This window comes from Temnothorax nylanderi, unplaced genomic scaffold (assembly GCF_030848795.1).
Source record: "Temnothorax nylanderi isolate EJ_2023f unplaced genomic scaffold, tnyl_v1.0 TNYL_tig0033_pilon, whole genome shotgun sequence".
NCBI lineage: Eukaryota > Metazoa > Arthropoda > Insecta > Hymenoptera > Formicidae > Temnothorax > Temnothorax nylanderi.
Window position 1 is genome coordinate 133,320 of NW_027249095.1, and position 21,029 is coordinate 154,348.

The 21,029-nt window shown below is 37.1% G+C and overlaps 3 protein-coding genes across 7 annotated transcripts; 2 read left to right on the forward strand and 1 right to left on the reverse strand.

Moving 5' to 3' along the window:
- Positions 1 to 432: 432 nt before the first annotated feature.
- On the forward strand, positions 433 to 6,729 carry Atg9 (autophagy-related protein 9). Its single transcript, XM_071702969.1, has 8 exons — positions 433 to 690; positions 1,907 to 2,015; positions 2,180 to 2,499; positions 2,585 to 3,045; positions 3,126 to 3,310; positions 3,404 to 4,363; positions 4,459 to 4,827; positions 4,952 to 6,729. Exons 2-8 carry the CDS (start codon positions 1,962 to 1,964, stop codon positions 5,102 to 5,104), a joined length of 2,502 nt encoding a protein of 833 aa, XP_071559070.1. The 5' UTR covers positions 433 to 690; positions 1,907 to 1,961; the 3' UTR covers positions 5,105 to 6,729.
- Positions 6,730 to 6,785: 56 nt separating this feature from the next.
- Positions 6,786 to 9,254, forward strand: LOC139770784 (uncharacterized). The gene is made up of 3 exons (XM_071702971.1): positions 6,786 to 7,154; positions 7,312 to 7,437; positions 8,964 to 9,254. Exons 1-3 carry the CDS (start codon positions 7,005 to 7,007, stop codon positions 9,162 to 9,164), a joined length of 477 nt encoding a protein of 158 aa, XP_071559072.1. The 5' UTR covers positions 6,786 to 7,004; the 3' UTR covers positions 9,165 to 9,254.
- Positions 9,255 to 11,001: 1,747 nt separating this feature from the next.
- On the reverse strand, positions 11,002 to 20,705 carry LOC139770785 (sodium-independent sulfate anion transporter). Of its 5 annotated transcripts, none has more exons than XM_071702973.1 (13): positions 19,765 to 20,699; positions 19,591 to 19,655; positions 18,624 to 18,941; positions 17,744 to 17,928; positions 17,125 to 17,320; positions 16,782 to 17,002; positions 16,481 to 16,625; positions 15,707 to 15,871; positions 15,142 to 15,303; positions 14,683 to 14,823; positions 13,891 to 14,036; positions 12,901 to 13,062; positions 11,002 to 11,912 (listed from the first exon to the last, which is right to left on the reverse strand). In XM_071702973.1, the coding sequence occupies exons 3-13, from the start codon at positions 18,625 to 18,627 to the stop codon at positions 11,769 to 11,771; spliced, it is 1,671 nt and encodes a 556-aa protein (XP_071559074.1). In that variant the 5' UTR covers positions 18,628 to 18,941; positions 19,591 to 19,655; positions 19,765 to 20,699; the 3' UTR covers positions 11,002 to 11,768. The 5 variants fall into 5 exon arrangements, with proteins under 5 accessions (XP_071559074.1, XP_071559073.1, XP_071559075.1 ...); XM_071702972.1 differs by having other exon boundaries at positions 19,430 to 19,655; XM_071702974.1 differs by lacking the exons at positions 19,591 to 19,655; positions 19,765 to 20,699 and adding an exon at positions 19,252 to 19,393.
- Positions 20,706 to 21,029: the final 324 nt, after the last annotated feature.

Here is a 21,029-nt window from a genome sequence, read left to right on the forward strand (position 1 = left end):
CGACGCGCTATAGGTTGTTCGAAAATATTACGATCGAAATTATAACACGCAATACATAAAGTACGTCGCAAATATGAAAAAAAGACGCCATGTAATTTTGTCTAAAATAATCATTTCGCACAGATTTTATGCACGAGACACGCGATAATGATGTTTTTCCTTCCTCGAACGTTTTAATTTTGAGATTTATCGTGCTTCTTACCAGAGAGAAGGCTTCTTACGGGATGATGTATAACGTTGCATGTCGCGAGCTTCTATATCTGCGGTTAGTGTCTCTCAAAGTCTACCTTTCCATCGTCGACCGTCGATAATCGTCGCGGTTGTTTTCGCGATTCATTTTCCGCCGACGGCCGTCTATTTCCTCGTCGTCGCCACCGACCGATGACTGGATTATCTCCGATCTCCCACGAACGGAGGAGAAGGAGAAGGAGAGACCCCGACAGCGACACGGACCCGACCGAGCCGAGCTCAGCAAAGATGGTGCAACGCGGAGAGACAGATGTGTAGTCCCGACGCGCGGACGTCCTGCCTGATGTCTAAATCGCCAGTGAATAATCGCGCGGACGGCGGCCGATATGCGAGCGGGCAGTCGCGCGTAGCCCGCAGCTGGGATTGAGTCGCGCCGGAGCCGAGGAGGATTCGTCGTGGACCCGGGGGGACCGTCGGGATTCGTGGAGTCGCGGCACGAAGGTACGCGGAGGCGCAGGATGTGCCTTTGTTTATGAAGATCAGCTGTGTCCCCAAACATCGCGTCACCCTTCCCGTTTCGCGCGCCCTCGCGACTCGCGACTCGCGACTCGCGACCACGCAGCGGGCCACGCTGCTATTTTCGTCGGATAAAGGTCAGCCGAAACCGAATGCGAGATCGCGAGGACGAGGCGATCAAAGAGCGACCTGCTCGCACGTGTGACGTGCTGCACCGTCGTTGTCCGGGCGGACAACTCCAAAGAGCTCTCTCGGAAAGGGAACAAAAAAAAATGAGATGGAAAAGGAAGAAACCTGACCCCACCGCGGGGATCCTATAGCTAAGAAAGAGAGAAAGAGAGAGAGAGAGAGAGAGAGAGGGAAGAGGTCCATTGTTCCTTTGCGCTTTTTCTAAAAGAGCGCAATTCAGGCTCTTGTCCCCCAAGTCGCATGGTCGCGTTTCGTCTCGGAGCATCGTAAAGCTTTGTCGCGTCTCTGTGCGAAAGAGTGTCGACGAATTTCGCAGCGCTCGAGAGGCTCAGGTCTCGCGCTGCAGGTGTTTTATAGAGTCTTGGCCTCTTTGAATCGTCTCGAGAGATTTACTTTATTCGAGAAGGAAGTGGGCGCGAGAGAAAAAGAAGTGTGTCGTACATTAATGTAACGCTAGGGAAATGCTCAAGGTGAAATGTACGATTCGATGAGTAATCGGCTGATCGATGGAGAATTAATCTCGCGATAAGGCGCGCAATAAAGGGAATTTTGAAAGAAACGATGATAAAGAAAAAATTTTATTTAAACGGCATGCATTCGGAACACTACTTGAATAGCAGTTGTTGGTTTTGGATTCGCGATAAGAGAGGAAAGTTATTCATAAAGAAGTGACTTTCTTTGTGCTACAGTTGATTGTTGTTATCGTTACCTTTGTTATTACCTGTGTGCTAAAATTAGCGTTTAATGAGTAACAGTTCTCTCGAAAGATAATTTTAAACTCGAGAAAGCTCAAGTGACAATGCATATAAAATCTCTTATAATCGATGTGAATAGGCAATTATAATCTTTCACGAAGATTTAATGCTTATTAATTGATTTATTGTATTAATAAATATTTTCTTGTAAAGATTCATCTTTAATTTTTTATATATTTTTTTTATGAAATAAAATGTATAGCAATCAAAAACTGCTGTTTCGTTAATATTATTTTAATAATTGATTTCTATTCTAGATGCTTGTGGAGCAACCATCAACTGGTAGCTAAATAAATTTTATGACATGAAAGAATGAAACGAGAAACTGTCATTACCTGCGTAGAGCCTGACCGACGAGCACAAACGGTAAGATATGACGATTACTTCTATTTTTGCATTCTAATTTTAATGTACATTTTCTTTCAGAGAATTTCTTATTGTGTATAATTTGGAAATTTATTAATTTAGATATTTATCTAGTGAAGATATAATCATTGTAAATGATACCTCTATGTAAATCGCGTTTACAGATGACGACGGTATTGGACAGTAGTTATCAACGTATACAGCCTTACGAGGGGCAGGAGGAAGACGCAGACGATGAAGACGATCGCGAGGAAGCGCCTCAAGAATCAGGCGTCATCATCCATGTAGTTCCGGAGGGTAACAAAGCACGATGGAATCACATCGAAGACCTAGATTCATTCTTCACGCGAATGTACCACTATCACCAGCAGCACGGCTTCGTCTGTATGATGCTCCAAGAAGTTTTGGAATTACTGCAATTCTTTTTTGTAGTTACATTCGTTACCTTTCTATCCCACTGCATCGACTACAGCAAATTATATAGGTATATCGGAAAGCTTCTTTAAACGCGAATTAATTTGCGATACATACATCTTGAGAGATATTTAATTAACGCTCTATATTTTTAGTGGTGGTGGGGATGCTAACGAAACCAGCCACAAAAGCGATGCCATAATGTGCATGGGAGACTGTATAAAGTCGATCTCTTCATTTTATTGGAGTCTCCTCGTAGTCGCGACAATTTTCTTTATCCTCCAATTCCTCAAAGTTTTGTATCACCTAACGCAGTTCTGGGAGATCAAAATGTTCTTCAATACAGCGCTCAAAATCGCTGACAGCGAGCTAGACAATTTTACGTGGCACGAGGTTCAGAAGCGTGTGATAGAAGTGCAAAAGGAGCAAGAGATGTGCATTCACAAAAGAGAACTTACGGAATTAGATATTTACCATAGGATATTAAGACATAAGAATTACATGGTAGCTATGATCAACAAGTCCCTCTTACCCGTGCGACTTAAAGTCCCCATTATAGGAGAAGTCATTTTTTTGACACGTGGATTGAAATACAATATAGAATTATTACTATTTTGTAAGTATACTCTTTTGTAAGTACAGTATGATAAGTACGTATAACTTTACTGGAAATAACTAATTTAATCGTTTTCCTAGGGGGACCATGGTCGCCATTCGAAAATAATTGGCATCTTAAAGAGGATTTTAAAAAACTGAATAAAAGGCAAGAACTCGCACGATCGTTATCTAAACACATTCTATGGGTCGGTATCACAAATTTCGTCTTGTGTTTTCTTATACTCCTGTGGCAGGTTCTGTATACGTTTTTCAATTACGCTGAGGTGAGTAATTGTGCTTATTTGTGGTAATCAATAAAGTTTTTAACATGATAATCAATACTAACATATGACATACAATAATAATATTATCGACAGACTATTAAACGGGAGCCAAGCGTTCTAGCAATGCGGACATGGTCTTTGTACGGTCGGTTGTACCTGCGTCATTTCAACGAACTCGATCACGAAATGAACGCGCGTCTCAGTCGCGCGTACCGTCCCGCTTCAAAGTATATGAGCAGCTTCACGTCCCCGATAATGACAATACTTGCGAAGCACATTGCGTTCATCACCGGTAGCGTATTGGCGGTGTTACTGGTTATAACATTGATCTACGAGCCGATATTCTCGATGGAGCGCGTGGTTGCCTACATGACCATGCTGGGCGCGGTAGCGGCAGCCGCGAAGGCAATTGTACCCGATGAGAATCTGGTTTGGTGTCCCGAGACTCTTCTAACTGCTGTACTGGCCCATACGCATTACAGACCGGACAGTTGGCGAGGAACCGCTCATACGCATACCACCAGGGCCCAAGTGGCACAACTGTTCCAATATCGCGCGGTGCATCTCCTAGAAGAGCTGGTTTCTCCATTCGTGACGACGTACATTTTGTGCTTCCGTATGAGACACCGAGCCTTAGAAATTGTAGACTTTTTTCGTAACTTCACGATTGAAGTAGCTGGAGTTGGTGACGTGTGTAGCTTCGCTCAGATGGACGTACGTAGACACGGCAATCCCATGTGGCAGACTGTAGCGCACAGTCCCACAGTCTCTCCAATGCCGGACGATCATAGTGCGGGATACGACAATCAATATGGCATCGGTCCAGACAAGTACCACTTGCCGATGTCGAATCATTATACCCAGGCCGAAGACGGCAAGACCGAGTTGTCCCTCATACATTTCACTTTGACGAATCCCGAATGGAAGCCGCCGTCCCACGCGGAAAATTTCGTAACTGCTTTGAGAGAAAGGGCTAAGAAGGAAGTTACTGCCGATCCTGATCCTTATAACAATCCTCTGATAGCTAGTTTGAACAGTTTATCCGGTCTTGGCGTAAGTGTTTGATTTTTCTCTTGCTCACTGAATAATTTTGCTAGAGTTGTTTGCTTCGTGTATTAATACATTAATATATTAATATATTGTTACAGTATAGAGATCACGTGTCGAATATTATTCGAAGCACGATAAATCAAGTGAGTGTACCTAGCATGAGTAACATATTCACAAATCAACCGGGTACATCGGCCACATCGGTCGGCGTTGATCAATCGTTTGCCACGAAGTCTACCGTTTTACGTCGAGGTGTGTCCAGGACGGAAGGTCCGTTGCACAATGATAAAGGATTCCTATATGATTTGCAGCAAGGTATATCGAATCAGTCGCTAGGTGCTTCTGTATTCGGATCGGGCCACAGTTACGTTATGGAGACGCATACAGATCCATATGCACCTACAGAATTAACCGCTGCCGACATGTCTTTGTCTACATTGTACCTGCATGAGCTTCATCATAGACAAGTAAGTATCTTGACCTATTTTCATGATGTAACAAACTTTGCAAATGCAACGTAACGAAAAACATTACCATCGACTTAGAAAAGAGTGCTCAGATATGTCAAAAATAGAAATGTCCGATCTTTAGGTAAGAAGAAGGGGTTACCAAGAAATGGCAACGAGAAGTATATGGCAGCGAAGTCCGGTTCAAGAGCTAGCGTCACTTCCCGAGGTTAGACAAGAAAGAATACCGCTCCTGTTGCATCAAGATTCCTCTTTAAGGAAAAATAGAGAGTCCTAACCCTAGAAATTTCATTTAGATAGCGTCTGATTCGCGCAATAACCATCATTTTTAGAAGAATAAAATGATTTTTATCTGTTTTATTATGACGAATCCATGATTTATTTTACAATAAGTAAATAGTCGCAATATATCCGAGAGTGGAATCGTCTGATCATCTCGATATTATATAGAGGTTATATGTCTTCTAAATATTTTTAATTACACAGAATATAGAGAGAGCATATGCTTCTTTCTGTCTCTCCCTCTCTCTCTCTTCTTTCTCTGTGTGTGGCCAACGATCTAATAACGCCTATTTTTAATATCAAAGGCCTATTTAAAAGCTTACATTTTATATGTAAAATATCCACATTTAACATTATTACATTTTATATTTTGTCATAATGAGCAAGACTTCATATACAAGAGGTACAGTTGACTTAAAGGGTTAGATCCAATAAAGCATTAATAAAAACTTTTTGGCATTTTTGTAAAAAAGTAATCGATATATATATTTTCTAGATAAATTCATAATTTTTAGCACCTTTAAAATCCATCATTAAATTGATATATAGCTGTTTCTATAATGAAAGCATCACATTATTTTCGGAATTTAAAACAACATAATTTTAGAGCTTTTTTCTAAATTACTGCAAAATCTTTATTGTTATTTTAATTCGAATATTGTAAATATCGTATGAGGCTATATTACAAAATTATTACAAAATATTTTGTAATAATTTATAATAATTAAAGTCCTAAAATTATTTATTTTAATATGAAAAGATATATTTTTTATTATGCTAATTTCTGTACAGATCTAATCCCTTAATCCAATGAGCTTTGTTATGCTAGAAATACAGCATATGTCAAAAAGTCCAGTGACAATTAGGATATTTCAATTGTAAATGAGTTGAACATAAAAGCTAGTATAGTTCCTTGGAATGTTAAAAGAAAAAAACAAAATGATCTTTTCGTTCAATAGGGTTATTCGTTTGATAATTTTTATCACCTCTCAATGCCACAATTCTCTAGTCATACGAAATTAATGTCGCGCCGTAATATACTTCTTTTTAGAGGTAAAATGGTTCTATTTATTTTTAACATTTTATTTTTATTGACTATTATATATACATATTACATATATATATAATATATATTATATATATACACACACATACATATATATATATATATATATACATATATACACACGTTATGTATATATCATACACAACACATACACACATTATACATATATATATATAACGGCGGCTGAATTTGATGGCTAGGGTAGAATCCCATGTACATAATATCGCGATGTTTTCAGAAACCGCGACAACAAAATAAAAGTTAAAAGTATGAGCTACGTCTTGTCTTTTGACATAACAGAGGTTGTTACGAAGTAGATTTAAGACAAAAATTTAGACTATCTCTTATTCTCTGTTTATATATGTAACATCTAATAACTTAATGCGAGATCGATGATTTTTAAATGAACTAACATGTAACAAGTAATGTTAAATATAGAAGATACGTTTTGCTAAATCTTATATCGATGTGATTCTCACAAGATGAGAAATTATGCTGTAAGAAACATCTGTAATTATAATTATAACAAAAATAAAAATAAATTTCATAATAAACTGGTCTTCGTTTAACAAAAATCAAAATCAACAACAAAAAGTTTACCGCTATATTTTTTATGCCAGATTTATTTTAAACAGTTAAAACTCTATTCGTTTCCTATATTTATCTTATTCTTAGAGTGTCTGAAGTGTAAAAGTCTTAAAAGTTAAGGTTTCAGAAGATACGAGAATGGAATCGTCCCTGATTTTCAATTATTTCTTGGAAAGCTTTTGTTTTGTAAGAATAATCGAAGTCGGATAAGCACGAGAAAAATGACTAGCAAAATGCAAATATGAACGCTTGCCAAGAGGTTGCGACGTCAACTGCCAAGTTGTTGGATGCCTCCAAGTATAATTTGCGATGTAATCGCAATATCAGTGAGAAAATGACGAAGAAGGACTTTATCTATGACATCCCTACACCGGTGCAGACCATGAGAAAGGTATCTTTCCTTACTTACAGCAACGAATTATCCTTGGAGCATTCTTAAATATTATAATTTCAAGAAAGTTTGCATGCATGTATTATTCATGCATGTATTGTTCATTGACAACTTCCAAAATGCACAGTACGTCGAGATTAAAATTCGCAATTTACAGTTCGAGATACAAAAACAACCAATTATCCTACTACGACGAAAAGAGGCCGCCGGCACAAGAATGCCGCATTACACTGTAATTTCTGAGAAATTGATGGACCTCGGTGGCGGCGGTGATGCAACTGTTGTAAGTAGATATTACTTATCAAAAACTCCCGGCGTTTTATTCATTTTTTTATTATTTGTCTAATCAACGTAATCTAGTTTTATAAGAAGTAAAATGGAGCCATTCAGTATTCAAATATTCCTCTTCTTTAGATATTTATCGAAAGATATTTAATTCAAATCAAATAAAAATTACATTATTTTAAAAATATTATGCACTTTTCCTATTGCATTGTATATTGGTATTCTATATGTATAGAGTTTTAATTCTAATGTCATATTCACTTCCACTTTGATTCTAGTGTTCAACTTTCAGTTTATTTCACAAATATAAATTTATGAAATGTAAAATCGTAATAAAAAATATAAAAGAGCATATTTAAAATTGCACATGTATTAGGTAAGTTAATTTACAAAATAATGTGCATAACATCAGCTGATTAAAAAACACATACCTTCGGTTGGCAGCAGTCGGGAGTAAAAATCAGTATAAACATTTAACTTGCTTTGAAGAAAGCACCATGTGAGCTTTGCCACGTCGACGGAGAGAGAGAGAAAGACTCTCTTAAAAAATAAATTACAACAAAAAATCGTTTGTTCCTTACATCATTTAGTGTCTCGAAATTAGCAATAGTGCTATACTAACGGAAGGAAAAACGGAGAAAAACGGGATAATTTTTCTTTCTATTTCTTGGCGAAACTTTACCGTTCCACCTCCACCTCATTCTTAAAACGAACGCATTAGACTTGACAATAGCATAGACGTGACGAAGGAGAAGACCAGAGCGTCGCGTCGATGAGCGTAATACATCATGCGGGATAAAAACTGAAAGACGTTAAGCTGTATCCCGATTGTTTTTATAATTTCCTTCAGTTCATTCGCTGTTTGAAGCCAGCAGTCTTGGTCAACGTTTTTCCCCACCGATTCCCCCGAATTTCTTTCTTCCCGACATTTCTTACAAACGATTCCGCGGAAAAGCGAAAATAACATGGGTGTCAATGACGCAGCGCGATTAGTCAGACGAATCGAGGAAAATTTTTGAAGCGATCAATAAATCTTTTGAAACTATGAAATTCACACGTATGCCGTACTTGTTTTTATCATACCATTGCCCTATAGTAATTATATCAAAAGAAAATTCTGTTGTTGCTCCGCTTTTTCATACCTTTATATTGAGATCATTTTCTCTCGATTATATGCGTGTCATTAAGTTATTATTGCAGTAACATATAATAAAGAATTCTATAATCAAATCAAACATTCTAATAAAGTATCATCAATAATTTTTGATAACGAGAATCTTGCTGAGATAAGATAATCAAGAATATTAGCGGAAGATCTAATCGAATCGTTCCATACCATTTTACGAACAGATACTGAGATACATGTAGATAAAATAAATAAAAGAAATAAATTATAAGTGAATAGCAACTCAATCTTTAGCTCTAGAGAGGGAAAGTGAAACGTTATTCCATCTTAATGTCGCGAAAATCAATTGATCTTTGGGAAAAATCGAAAATAATTAAGATTTCATTGAACTTTTTCAGGTTGCCGATCGACGTACTTTAGGATACGCGTGTAATCTCTGCCAGGAGCCGATTGCCACTTTGTTTTCCCTGTCGACTCACGTCAAGTTTCACTGCCAGAGATACTGCAAGATATGCTACTGGATTCTGCGTGAAAACGAGACGATGGAACGGCACATCGGTAACCATCACCGAACTATACCGGAGGTCATAAGCTTCTAGTACCTGAAAGCCCGCTTAAAAACGTCAATATTCCGAATTGTGTTAATCTGAACAAAAGTAGGAATAAAATAAATATTTTATGAAAGACGATGGTTCTCCGTTTCGGTCGATATTATCGGTGTCTTAACCCTACAAATACGTCTCATATATTTCCTACATTTTCTTTGCGCCTTTGAAACATTATATGTGTTTTTTTTTTTACCTTTGCAGCCGAGATTTACTTGTCGTGCACATCATTCAGGTCTCTGGCGACTGTGAATAGTTGTTCGAAAATTGTATTAAAAAATCACGATTGTCGGAGTTTCGGATGATTTCGAAAGGAATTGGGGGAAAGGGGAAATAATTTGCATTTGCGCGGATAATTTATTTAAGGAATAAATAATGCGTTTCTCTCTCTTTCGTAGGGATTCTTTCCCAAACTCACAAATTTATTTATTTCAAGCTGTAAAATTTGAAACGGTTGCCTCGAATCAACTTCATTTTAATATCCTTTTTTTTTTTTTAATTAATTGCTGCAGTTATTCTCAATTTGAAATTATACGTCTATCGACGAATTGCGAAACTATAATTCTCGCGTTGGCAGCGCAAGCCTTTTATCACTGATGAACAAATAAATTTATCATCATTGTGCGCGTGTGGGCGCCCCAGGCCCCTGCTTTATTGCTTCGGATACTCTCGCACGCGAATCGGAAAGAAATTAGGTTAATTGCGCTCCCGCCTGCTAATCAGCGTAATACAACGACACACGGCACTTCCGCTTTTCATCGCGTGCACAACGCGAGTTAATAGTAGATAATACGTTATAAAACACGTTCACTAAACACATCATTAATTCCACTTCCGAGTTAGGCATTTTCGTATCCAGACACCCGTTCGTCGCACATGACCGTTGAACAAAAATCCAAATTCGTACTTTCATCGGTCAGTCCAATGTCCAATATTGTACACAATATCAGTATAATATTATATATTGTTCTACTTGCCACAATTTGCCAGAACGAGGACCCGAAAAACAACGATATTACGGCAATTACGGCATACGTTACATACGTACACAGAGAGAACTAGAGAAGGCGGGAACGAGAAGGCCGGGAAGACGCGTAGTCGCCGCGACCGCTGCGTACGTGCCGGTAGTCGGTACGTGTGCACCCTGCAGAAGTTCGGCTAGCTTCGACAAGCAACGGCGAAGATCGGGGTGGTGGGGGTGCGCGCGCGGCGCGGGCCGCGGCGCGCGCCGTATCCCCACCACTCACCGCCCGTTTTTCGGGAATTTCGGATTTCGGGTAAGCCGTTAGCCGCGTCCTGTGGCATCACTGCGCCGCGGCCGCCGCGCAGCGCCGGAGCTCGGAGCTCGGAAAGCGAACTAGAGAGAAACCTTCTCTGGAATCTCTGGGAAACTTTGAAATCCCCGCGAGCGACTTCACACCGTTATCGTTATGGCCGTTACCTCCGAAGCATTGAATAAAGCGTAATTGTTCCAAGCTCCACACACTTTTGTTCTAAATATTAGTAGCAGAGAGAGAAAAAGAGAGAGAGAAAGAGAAGCATGAGAGTGAATATGCGGTCACGTTCGACGTGGAATCGGTGTGGAATCCGTCCACTGGCGCCTCTATGTGCACAAAACGTACGCGTTGAGTTACATAACCACGGATATTCCCAGGGTAACACATTATATCCAAGATTCTGTTCCATGTTACGCAAATGATTGTTTCGTTTTATTCCGCGTTACGTCCACAAAGTGTAATTGCGTAACAAAGCTTTATAAAAAGTATTAATTAAAAATTGGAATAATTTAAGCCTAAAAAGACATTTAAAGAAGGGTCAAATGCGTCGTTCATTTTAATAGAAATATAACGTTCTTTATTAAACAAATTTTGTCTTATTATACGCATGTACATAAAAATGAAGTTATAAAATGTGAGCACGATTTCTTTCTCCAGCGGCGCCTGTTCTTCGGAGCAATGGATGAGCAGTCGGCGAGTGGACAGTGGCGACATATGGGCATATCACTTCCGGTGAGTCGATTTATATATATATCTGTTTGTTATATTTACATAAATACTCGTTGTCGTTTAAAATGGAGTTTCAATTATTCGCGAATGTTAATCGAATGGTCGGAGACCGTGCAAACGCGCGACAGTTCCGTCGAGTGAGCTTCGTGCGACCATGACTATGTTGCATCGAAAAACATGCAAAAAATATCAAGCTTTATGAAATATTAAGAAAAAATTAAGAAATAAATAAACGTTTGTTAAAGACGAATATAGCAAGACTGCCATGATAAAAATATAGATAAATAAAAGTGTATAATCTCTATTTGCCTCTTGTATATTTCTTCACACTTTATTCTCTCTTTTTCTCGAGCGGGTTACACACATATTTCATTTTAAATAGTGCACGTATGACGCAAAGAAATTTAATGAGTTGCGAACTTCATTGTTTTTTTTTTAGAAAGGAACGATATCGTAATTAGTGAGATTTGATCCGGGTTAAAGTTTAATAATAACCGGCAGTCATTTATTATTTATTAAAGAGCCTCTCACGTGATATCTATAAACCTTGGCGGTCGCATTCAAATTTGTATAAACGTGAGAAAAACGATCCTCAGTCATAATTATTTCTATCTTCCGTGACGTTTAATAATTCCGGTGCTACGACCTTTAGAACGGCGTTCACGTTCTCGCAGCAATTACAGCAGACAATTGTTTGTCCACGTACTGAAAGGTCCTTCGCCAGAAGCTTGACATTCTGCAAGATCGATTTCATGTTAATTAAAACGCGACGCGGAGCGCACAAGTTCTCCGTACAAATAAAATACGCGCGATCGCGAGAATATAATAATATACAAAATTAGAACTGAATTCGCTCGGCAGAAAATATGATACGTGGATCGGCGAGCGCGATTCTTCAAAAACTTAACAACGTATCCATTCTTAAAACTCCCCTTAAACATACATTGCTTCTCCATAAGTTAACGCTGGGAAATTCTGTTTGTAATATTCACACGGTGTACTGTATTACAATACCCTCCGTAGTTATAAGAAATTAGAGAACGATGATAACAGCGCAGCACGTTGGCACGTGCAGCGTGCTGTTTGCTGAATAAACCTCGCGACACCGCATCAGATCGACCCACGTGTACTCATACAGCTACATGTTTATACAAATGATTGTACGAACAAGTAGATTATTCGCCAGTAAAATGATCAATTTTCTTATCAAATTATTTAATATCAAATGTATATATGAAATCTTCATGTGATCTCTTTAAGATGACTTTATAAATCCCCAATTTATTTCTGTAAAAATTAATCTAACGTGTGATTTAATATTTTACAGTACTACATTTTTACGAGAAAAAAAACTATATTTGTTAAATAGAAATCTCAGAAAACCAATTTAATTTTTTAGGAAGCTCTTGACAACATCAGAATTAACTTGAAAAAAATCTTATTTGCATTTTAATAATCGTAGCAATACATATGATTGCTAATGCATCGTTCGCTAATATAATTCTAATTGAATCATTTATTTAATGCGTAATCTTAACACGTAGCTGTAGAGTTACGCTAAAAGCAAGAGAATTAATTTTAATCGTTCTGTTCCAATCGATAAAGAAATGCAAGTCATTGATACCATTCGGTTATTATCGTTGCTTTCGTGCTCGCGTTTTTTTCTTCGAGTCTATCTAAAGAAGCATTTTATGTAATTTTTCACGCCGAACTTGATTGCTTACCTTAGCAACCGTAACGTCGAGCCTTTTCAGATTTTTACAATCGAGTATCACGTTACATTCACTCTCTCCGGAAAGCTTCATTATGTTAGCACGCAGACGCTCCGCCGCTGGAAAGGATATAGCTTCTTCGGGCATGACGACTATTACAGTGTCCCCTTCGATCTGCATTCGAGACAAAGAAAACAAGATACCGTTTGTTCATACTGGTGGCTAGTCACTGTGTAATAGGAAAATATTCCAGACGGATATTTCCATTGAAAAAACACGTACATTCAGCAGCGATATTTTTAAACTGGCTGTCTGCCAGTTTAAAAAGATCTGTTATTTAAGTACATAAAAATCTGTTTCGCTATTGGTGTACTAGGAATTTGAAAAAGTACGCCAAAGTAGTTTACTCGGTAGAATACACAACACACTATATAAAAAAAATACTTGAGAGCAGAATTTTTAAGACATTTTTAAAAGAAGGATTTATTACCCCAGCAAGGCCCGAAAGGGAAAAGAATCGAGGAGTGTATTGATTTCACCGGTTCGCGTAGTAGATTAATCTGACAAAGAATGATAGGTCTCGATTACGTTTGAACGATAACAGCATGATTAAATTGGATTAAACTGAAAATATAGCGTAAGCGATTTAAGACGACAGCATTATTTATGCGTTGCAATAATCTCTGTTGAATATATTTCTTTTTTTTCGTATTATGTCAAAAAAATAACGGCATTTTAGACATTAAAATTATTGCGAACCGAATGTATAATACTACCCTCCGAATACATTAGAACACAGAAAATATTTTTTTCAGAATTACTCAATAGAGTTACATTTTTTTCATATAATAAGATAAAATTTTGATAAGGTTGCTTGCTGATAAAAAGACTCGACAAATAATGCATGAACTGAAAGATGATAATTTCAAATTAGTAACTAAATTAGCGATATTAAATTATTTGATAGCGAAGGATCTATGAAATAATTTTGTATCACTGTACCTGTTCAATTTTCATCTGAACGGAAGGCCGCGCTGTGAAATACAGCAATGCCGCTAGATTAACTACGATACCAATTAAGATACCGTATTCCAAGCCAAGAAAAACGCTTGGGACCAATGTCAGCATCATCACAAAGAAATCGGTCTCTAAAAACATTTGCAGACACCTCTATATTACTATAATCTTTCAAAATAAAATTAAACTACTTTTGCATCTATGTATTTATTAATCACATCTATATTATCTATATTTATTTTAATTGTTTTTTATTCTTTTATAAGAATCTTCGTCTTCTTTGAGACTAATAAATTCTGTAGTAACAAGGCTTCAATTTTAATTAATAACAAATTTAATCTTTTAAAATATCCTAATTCAATACGCGAAATTACCTACTGGTTCTACCCACGCAGGAATGACGTCGATCGCATTCGCAAACGGGCGCGTAGGTACCGATATCGCCGGATCTATTACGAATTAGCTGCAGATGAGCTCGAGATGAAGCCCGCGACAAAAGTTAACGGGAACGGGTGGCACTGCTCCGTCTTAACAATAAATGCCACCAAGGGCGCGCTCGAGCATTATTGTTTCACGCGGGCTTTTCGAGAACAAATGCACCGCGAATGCATCCCGAGTGTGGGTGGTGCTCTCGCTGACGGCAGCTCCTTTTGTGCGGCGTGCACCATTGACGCTTGACGCGATGACGCCACGCTGGTTAGATCGCGTATAGGTGAATCGAAACAAGAGAGAGAAAAAGAAAGAAAAAAGAAAGAAGGAGAGATCTGTGGAACTTACTTCTGGCGTTCCACAGCAAACTGTACGTCGAGAAATCGAGCATGTAATACATGGCGCATATGATGAGACCGGCCAGCGTCGCCTTCGGTATGAAGTAAAAAGTAGAGGTCAAGAGACCGACCGCGAGCAATACCAAACAACCTGAAAAGATTGTCATTAATTAAAAAACGCTGTGAAATAAAAAGATATCTTCGCGCTTCGCTGAAAAATTAAACTATTTCTGCTCTCCAATCTCCCGAAAGACCGACCAAACATATTTGACTTTTCATTTAATTGTGATTTTACGATAAGACAGTAAATTTAACATTTAAATAGTCAGAAAATATTAATTTTTATCAAAAAATTTAATTATTTTATTAGATATTATATAGACATTTTCAAATAATACGTTTACGTAACCAAGTTGATTAGGATTTTATAATTACATCGAATCCGAAAGTGATAAAATTTTTCACGTACCTGTAAATATTCCTCCCAATGGTGTTTTAACGCCCGACGCATGATTGACCGCCGTTCGCGTGAAAGATCCTGTAACTGGCATCGAGCGAACGAACGACCCGAAAATATTACAGATTCCTAAAGCGATCATTTCCTGCGTGGCGTCCAAAGATTTACCCTTTGCTAAAACAATTATTCTATTATCCTCCTCGAGCAGGCAGACTCGACTTTAATTAGTTCTCGGAAATAACAATGCATATAAAATCGGATCCAGAGTATCCAGACCAAGCAAACGAGCGGAAAGAAAGAAGAATGAACCACTTGTTTTAATGAATTTGCAAACGGCCTCACTTCGTATATTCGCGCTCATTTGTTAGGTCTGGTTTCTGCTTCGTATCAATCAAAAATAACAATGTTCTAAAGTCTAAAAGTTATAGTAGTATAAAATCGCACTTTTTAAAGTAAAAGCGTGACGTAGAAATGCGTAGTACATTTCATACGAAAAATTCTCTTTCGCTATAAAGCTTTTACTTCCTGAAATTGTGTGAAAGCGACAGCAGTAATTTAATGACAAAAACTTAATTACCGAAGGCTTTCGCAATGGCTATGTGCTCGATAGTTGATACGATCGGTATCGTGAACAGCGTCGTTCCCATTGCGGTAGTCATTTCCAGAAAGTTATACGTTTGATTCTGAAAGGTAGTGGAAAACGGCGGAGGTGCGATCGGTGGCAAACCCTGCCCCATTGTGCCTGAAACGCTTTGTTTGTTATTCTCGTTTCATGCAACCCGCTGTGTGAAATATATATTTTCTCGTGATATCTGTCCATATAAAGCCAGAGATCTTTTTTTAACAATACATCATCAAAATCTTGAAACGAGAGCAATTCCGCGATTTGAACAAACAGAAAATTATTCTTTATTGTAATTACTGTATAACATTGAGCTTTGTTTAAAAAAAAATGGATATTATAACTGATAAATATTAATAATAATTTAAAAGTTTGTGACTTAATCTCGAGCAATTTTGACGCCAATAAGCATATATTTAAAAAATCGATCTCAATTCTCGATACGAAAGAAAATATTGAAGGTGCAAAATTCGAAAATTAATCGGCGGCAACAAAATTTATTATCATGAATTTATTCCACAACGCGTACCGATAATACGATAAATCTTCTAAACTCAATTCCATAAGTTTGGAACTCATAGAGAAACGTCAAATAAAAGATAATTGATTAAAGTTATCTGGTGATTAATTGCTGCGTTTGGTTATCAAAGCCTGTTTTAGAACAAATTCTATAATATTATGTAACCATAATTTAAAAAAACACCAATATTAAATGATTTATCTACTCACCCGTTAATGTGAACGGGTTTAGACCATTAGTGGAAAAAATATATGCCATAACAGTGCCTACAATTACGACTAACGCATTGCGAGACAGACCAAGAAGCCATCCTATTTTTTGCAAGGTTGTTCCCGTACGCCGTCCTGGTATATTCTATAGTTGGAAAAAATACAAATAAATAATTCCCTTCTATTATACAGAATTATTGCCTTTTTCGAGATATAAAATTTGATTGGAACGAAAATTAAACTTTCGATTTTTAAAGAAAAATCAAAATTGTGCCTTTGCTTGTTCTGATGGAATTTATACCTTGATCAAAACTAACACAATGATTGTACCAATTCCCAACAATGTATCTTGATATCGGATCTGATCGAGATGCTTAAAGATTGCTATCAAAGCATCCAGAAAACTCTCGGCTCTACCAGGAATGCCCAGGAGTGACTTAAATTGGGAAGACGCTATGTTGATCGCCGCGGCTGATGTAAAGCCAGTAATTACAGGAAGCGATATAAAGTCCAATAAAAAGCCTTGGAAAAAACGGAAAGGATGCATTTATGCAGCAGCAATATTTCGTGATTATAAATTATTTTTAAATTTAGATATATCTGTGACATATATCTTTTACTTTGGAATATATAAAGATACATACCTAAGTGTAAAATTCCTAAAAGCGCAATGATGCATCCTTTCAAAAAAGCAATTAGTATAGCCATGTCAACGCCATATTTTGCGACCAATGGTTGAACCATGGTAGCCATAATGGCTGTTGGACCAATAGTGATGTTTTCGCATGAACCAAAAATGATATATATAAATGATGCCATAAATGCTGCGTACAGTCCATACTGTAAGATCATAAAATTACAGAGAAATTATATTTAAAAAAGATATCATTTAAATTAATTAATAATCGTGCATGTATCGAGTTACGTAAATATTAATTAAACGGCATTAGTAGATACAAAAGCAATGTATTTTAAGGAAATATATATATTCTCCCTTAAAAATTAAACAAAATTGTAATATTACTTAAAAAATAACGCTCTTTTAAATAATACTTTGATTTAAATTAAACAGAAAGTATTCTTGAGTCGTGCTGAAAACGGACTTGTTTTTTGTTCTTCGATTTATTTTCTCACAATCAGAGTTACTCTCAGAAATTCCGTTTTATCTCTCTGAAACTTGCAACAGAGAAACGTTTATCTATGTGTTACGGCAGGATACGATACAAGATTGATGCGGCGGTCGCTCTCTTTTTTTATTTTTACCTCGGGATTTAAACCGGCGACAATACCGTAAGCGATGCCTTGCGGAACAGCGGTGAGACCGACCGTGATGCCAGCCAATGCATCCTGCAAGATCCACGCGGGTCTGTATCGCGGCAGCCAGGAGAGAATCGGCAATCTTCGCACAACATACTTGCCGCATTTATCTTTCTCATACCATTTGGCCACTGAAAGCAGATTTAGCCTGATTTTTTTTCGCGATGCAAGCGACTTTACCGCGGCTACTCATGACGTTGAGTAAGACAAGGTGTGATCAGTCTTTTTCTTTTTTTTTCTTAGGTGTTTTTGTGCGAACATTCTTCTTCGTGGAATTTTTAAAAATTAGTTTATCAAAAGAATACATTAATTAAAAATATTAGTTATCTCTATTAATCCATTATATCTAAAGTTTTCTTTTCTTATGTAAAGTGAATGATTTAATTAATTATACATATATTCATTTTCTTTAAGAAATAAAAATTGATTAATTTCTTAACATAATAGTTTTCTAAACAACAGCAGTAATCTTATTTTATATTATTCTGATTATACAATTTTATAAATTTAAAATAGAACAATCTAACTCTAAATTGTATTATTATTTTTAAACTCTACTCTCTATTTTTAGTTTTTCTATAAGTTAAATTGCTAATTGATCAATTTTTACAGACTGTTAAATTTCAAAGTAGTGCGTAGAAAAAGAGAAAGAAATTTGTTGATATCTAACACATTACGCGAAAAACAATTGAGTTACTAATAAGTGAAGAAAAATAATATACCGAAAAAACTGTACTTTGAACGCCTTATTTAGTGGAATAATATTGTTTAAAATTCCATGGATTCAATTTTCGCTCAAGTCATTAACTTATAACATATCACTTACTCATCCACTTAGTTCTTCAATTGAGATCTTGACACAACAAAAAGCGAGAATAACACGGGTTCCTCGAGACTCGCTAGCTTTCCAAATCTGCACATGCAGAGCGATGTAATCCACTTTTGACGAGAAAAATGCGAGCGGGAGAGGAAGGGGGAAAATAAGCCGCTCTATTTGCGATCTCGTTCTATTATACACAATCCGAATTCCTTTGCTTATTCACTTTTGCACCGTAAATCGTCCCGCTTTAGTCCAATAATATATCCGCTTTCGATCGTGCGGATAAATTACACGTGTTGTCACAACAATTCCGTACAATTTGTTCTGAAAATGGATGATAAGCAAATTTCCTCTAGACTATTTCGACGTCGAATAGCATTAACAGCAATTAACTTTTACAGCAGTGTCATATAATAAACAGAGCATATTCGTTTAAATTTGTTACAAAAATGAATAAAACATGACATCTGAATTTAACTTGCTGCAGTGTTATAATTATAATTATAATAAACATTTTATCGATTCATACATTGCAGTAAGAAATAAACAAATGATATGACATATAAATTAAGAAGATTGACGCAAAGTATGAAAAGGAACTAAAAGGAAAAAAATATTTAAAAAATTCAATTACTTTGATATGTTACACACTTGAAACGTCAATGTGGTTTCAATACAATCAATCAATTTTTTTTATTTAATTCAATAAATCAAAAAATTTTTTAATGATTGTCGATTTCAATTTTAACTCGGATTACTTTATTATTTTTAATTAAATTATAAGCTCTAATTTTTATACATATTTCACGTACCATAAAATATATAAAATATCCGTAGCAATTAATAAAAAATGTTTTTCTCTGTATATTATATAAACTACGATTTAAAAGAAGATGCGAGCTGATTTATTGGAGTATAGCGTTGACTGAACAGGTTTTTCATTCTACACAGAACACGCACAGCGCACACTCACAATCAGTACTAAACGTGTGATTCCACTGACAGATGTTTCATGCCGACTCACTGCATTCGGCTGCACTGTAAATCCCCCGAAGTAATAGTATATTACTGTATTGTCAGATCGACATTATGTAAACGCGGCTTATATGATTATCACCGGACATCGTCTCTTATTAGATAAAAATACCTCATTGTCTAATATAATTAATCGCGACCGGCGATGGGAATGCACAGAAGCCGGGGCTTATCGCTTATCTTAAAGTCCATTTCACAATGGAGCTACAAAATATTGCAACACAGAGATATCCAAGTCGGAGTTCAGTTTTCAGTTCATAGAAATAAAGAAAAAAATCATATATATTAGATTCTGACTCTGTCTGAGAGTGAACTGTGACTCAATACTCAAAACAAAAATAAATTATAAACTTGGCATAGAAACACTTTGAATACACTTTCCTGAAATTGAATTTCTCACTCGCGAATCGCGATATAATATTCCGATCGAGTCGTTCTTGCGAAAAGGAAGCTTCAACCGCTGCACAATTATGATATAACTGATGTGAAACCAGCTTAAGCCGCACGCTATACACGAATGTTCGTCGGAGTTATAGTGCCACGTCGGAATAGAGTTTAAACTTGCGATATCGCAGACTGTTTAAGAACGACGGCTCTGGGCTCTGTTTCTCCTTCCGCAGTTCCGCCGTCTACCGCGGACGGGAGCGTATTGCTCAGAGAGGGGAGATGACCGTTATATTAAGCGAAACTCACGCAAGACTTCGCCACGGGCAACGAGATAACTGAATTTCGATTATTTATTATGTAATAGTTACGATAACGCGAATACATATTTAATCCGTTTATAATATATATCTGTGAATCTATGATACCGTGACATTACAACTAGTTATCTGCGATATCTCGCGAGCGTTTCGGATTTTATTGAGCTAATTTTGAGATAACTATAAGCGCGTGCAAAGCGATTAATAGGGCAATCAGAAACATACTATAATTCTTGTTATTGAAACTCTCTTCTATTTTACATAAAGATAAAAGAAACTACATGCAAATTTATTGCGAAAAGATTACGCGTTCTGAATTCTTTATTGCCGACAGCGAAGAAATGACAGCTAAGTTTTCTCGTGTGCAAAAATCAAGGGTAAATATCACACCGGTTTTTATCTCCGTTTCGACCTTCCGCTCGCGCGAAGGGGGTTCTCGAACTCGATTTCTCCCGCGGTTCTTATTGCTCCACTCCAATCCTCTACACTTATGCGAGACAAAACATGACGTTCCACGTCGAGTTGTTAACGCGGCGGAGAAATTTTGCTCGCTCGGATTCCATAAATCGTGACCGAATACCGTTCTGGCTCGCCTTTTTCATACGGGGACGCCGCGGCGATAAATCATCACGGCTTGCCACTTTGATCGTGTCGTTTCGCGCGCCACTCCATA

Bases quoted from the DNA above. Each gene is read 5' to 3' on its own strand.
- LOC139770784 (XM_071702971.1), top strand. From the start codon at position 7,005: ATGAACGCTTGCCAAGAGGTTGCGACGTCAACTGCCAAGTTGTTGGAT. The intron at 7,155-7,311 runs GTATCTTTCCTT...CGCAATTTACAG, and splicing joins CGGTGCAGACCATGAGAAAG to TTCGAGATACAAAAACAACC. The intron at 7,438-8,963 runs GTAAGTAGATAT...GAACTTTTTCAG, and splicing joins GCGGCGGTGATGCAACTGTT to GTTGCCGATCGACGTACTTT.
- LOC139770785 (XM_071702973.1), bottom strand. The intron at 16,626-16,781 runs GTATAAATTCCA...TTCCAACTATAG, and splicing joins TTGTGTTAGTTTTGATCAAG to AATATACCAGGACGGCGTAC. The intron at 11,913-12,900 runs GTAAGCAATCAA...TCGATCTTGCAG, and splicing joins TCGACGTTACGGTTGCTAAG to AATGTCAAGCTTCTGGCGAA.
- Atg9 (XM_071702969.1), top strand. From the start codon at position 1,962: ATGAAACGAGAAACTGTCATTACCTGCGTAGAGCCTGACCGACGAGCA. The intron at 2,016-2,179 runs GTAAGATATGAC...TCGCGTTTACAG, and splicing joins CTGACCGACGAGCACAAACG to ATGACGACGGTATTGGACAG. The intron at 4,828-4,951 runs GTAAGTATCTTG...TCCGATCTTTAG, and splicing joins ATGAGCTTCATCATAGACAA to GTAAGAAGAAGGGGTTACCA.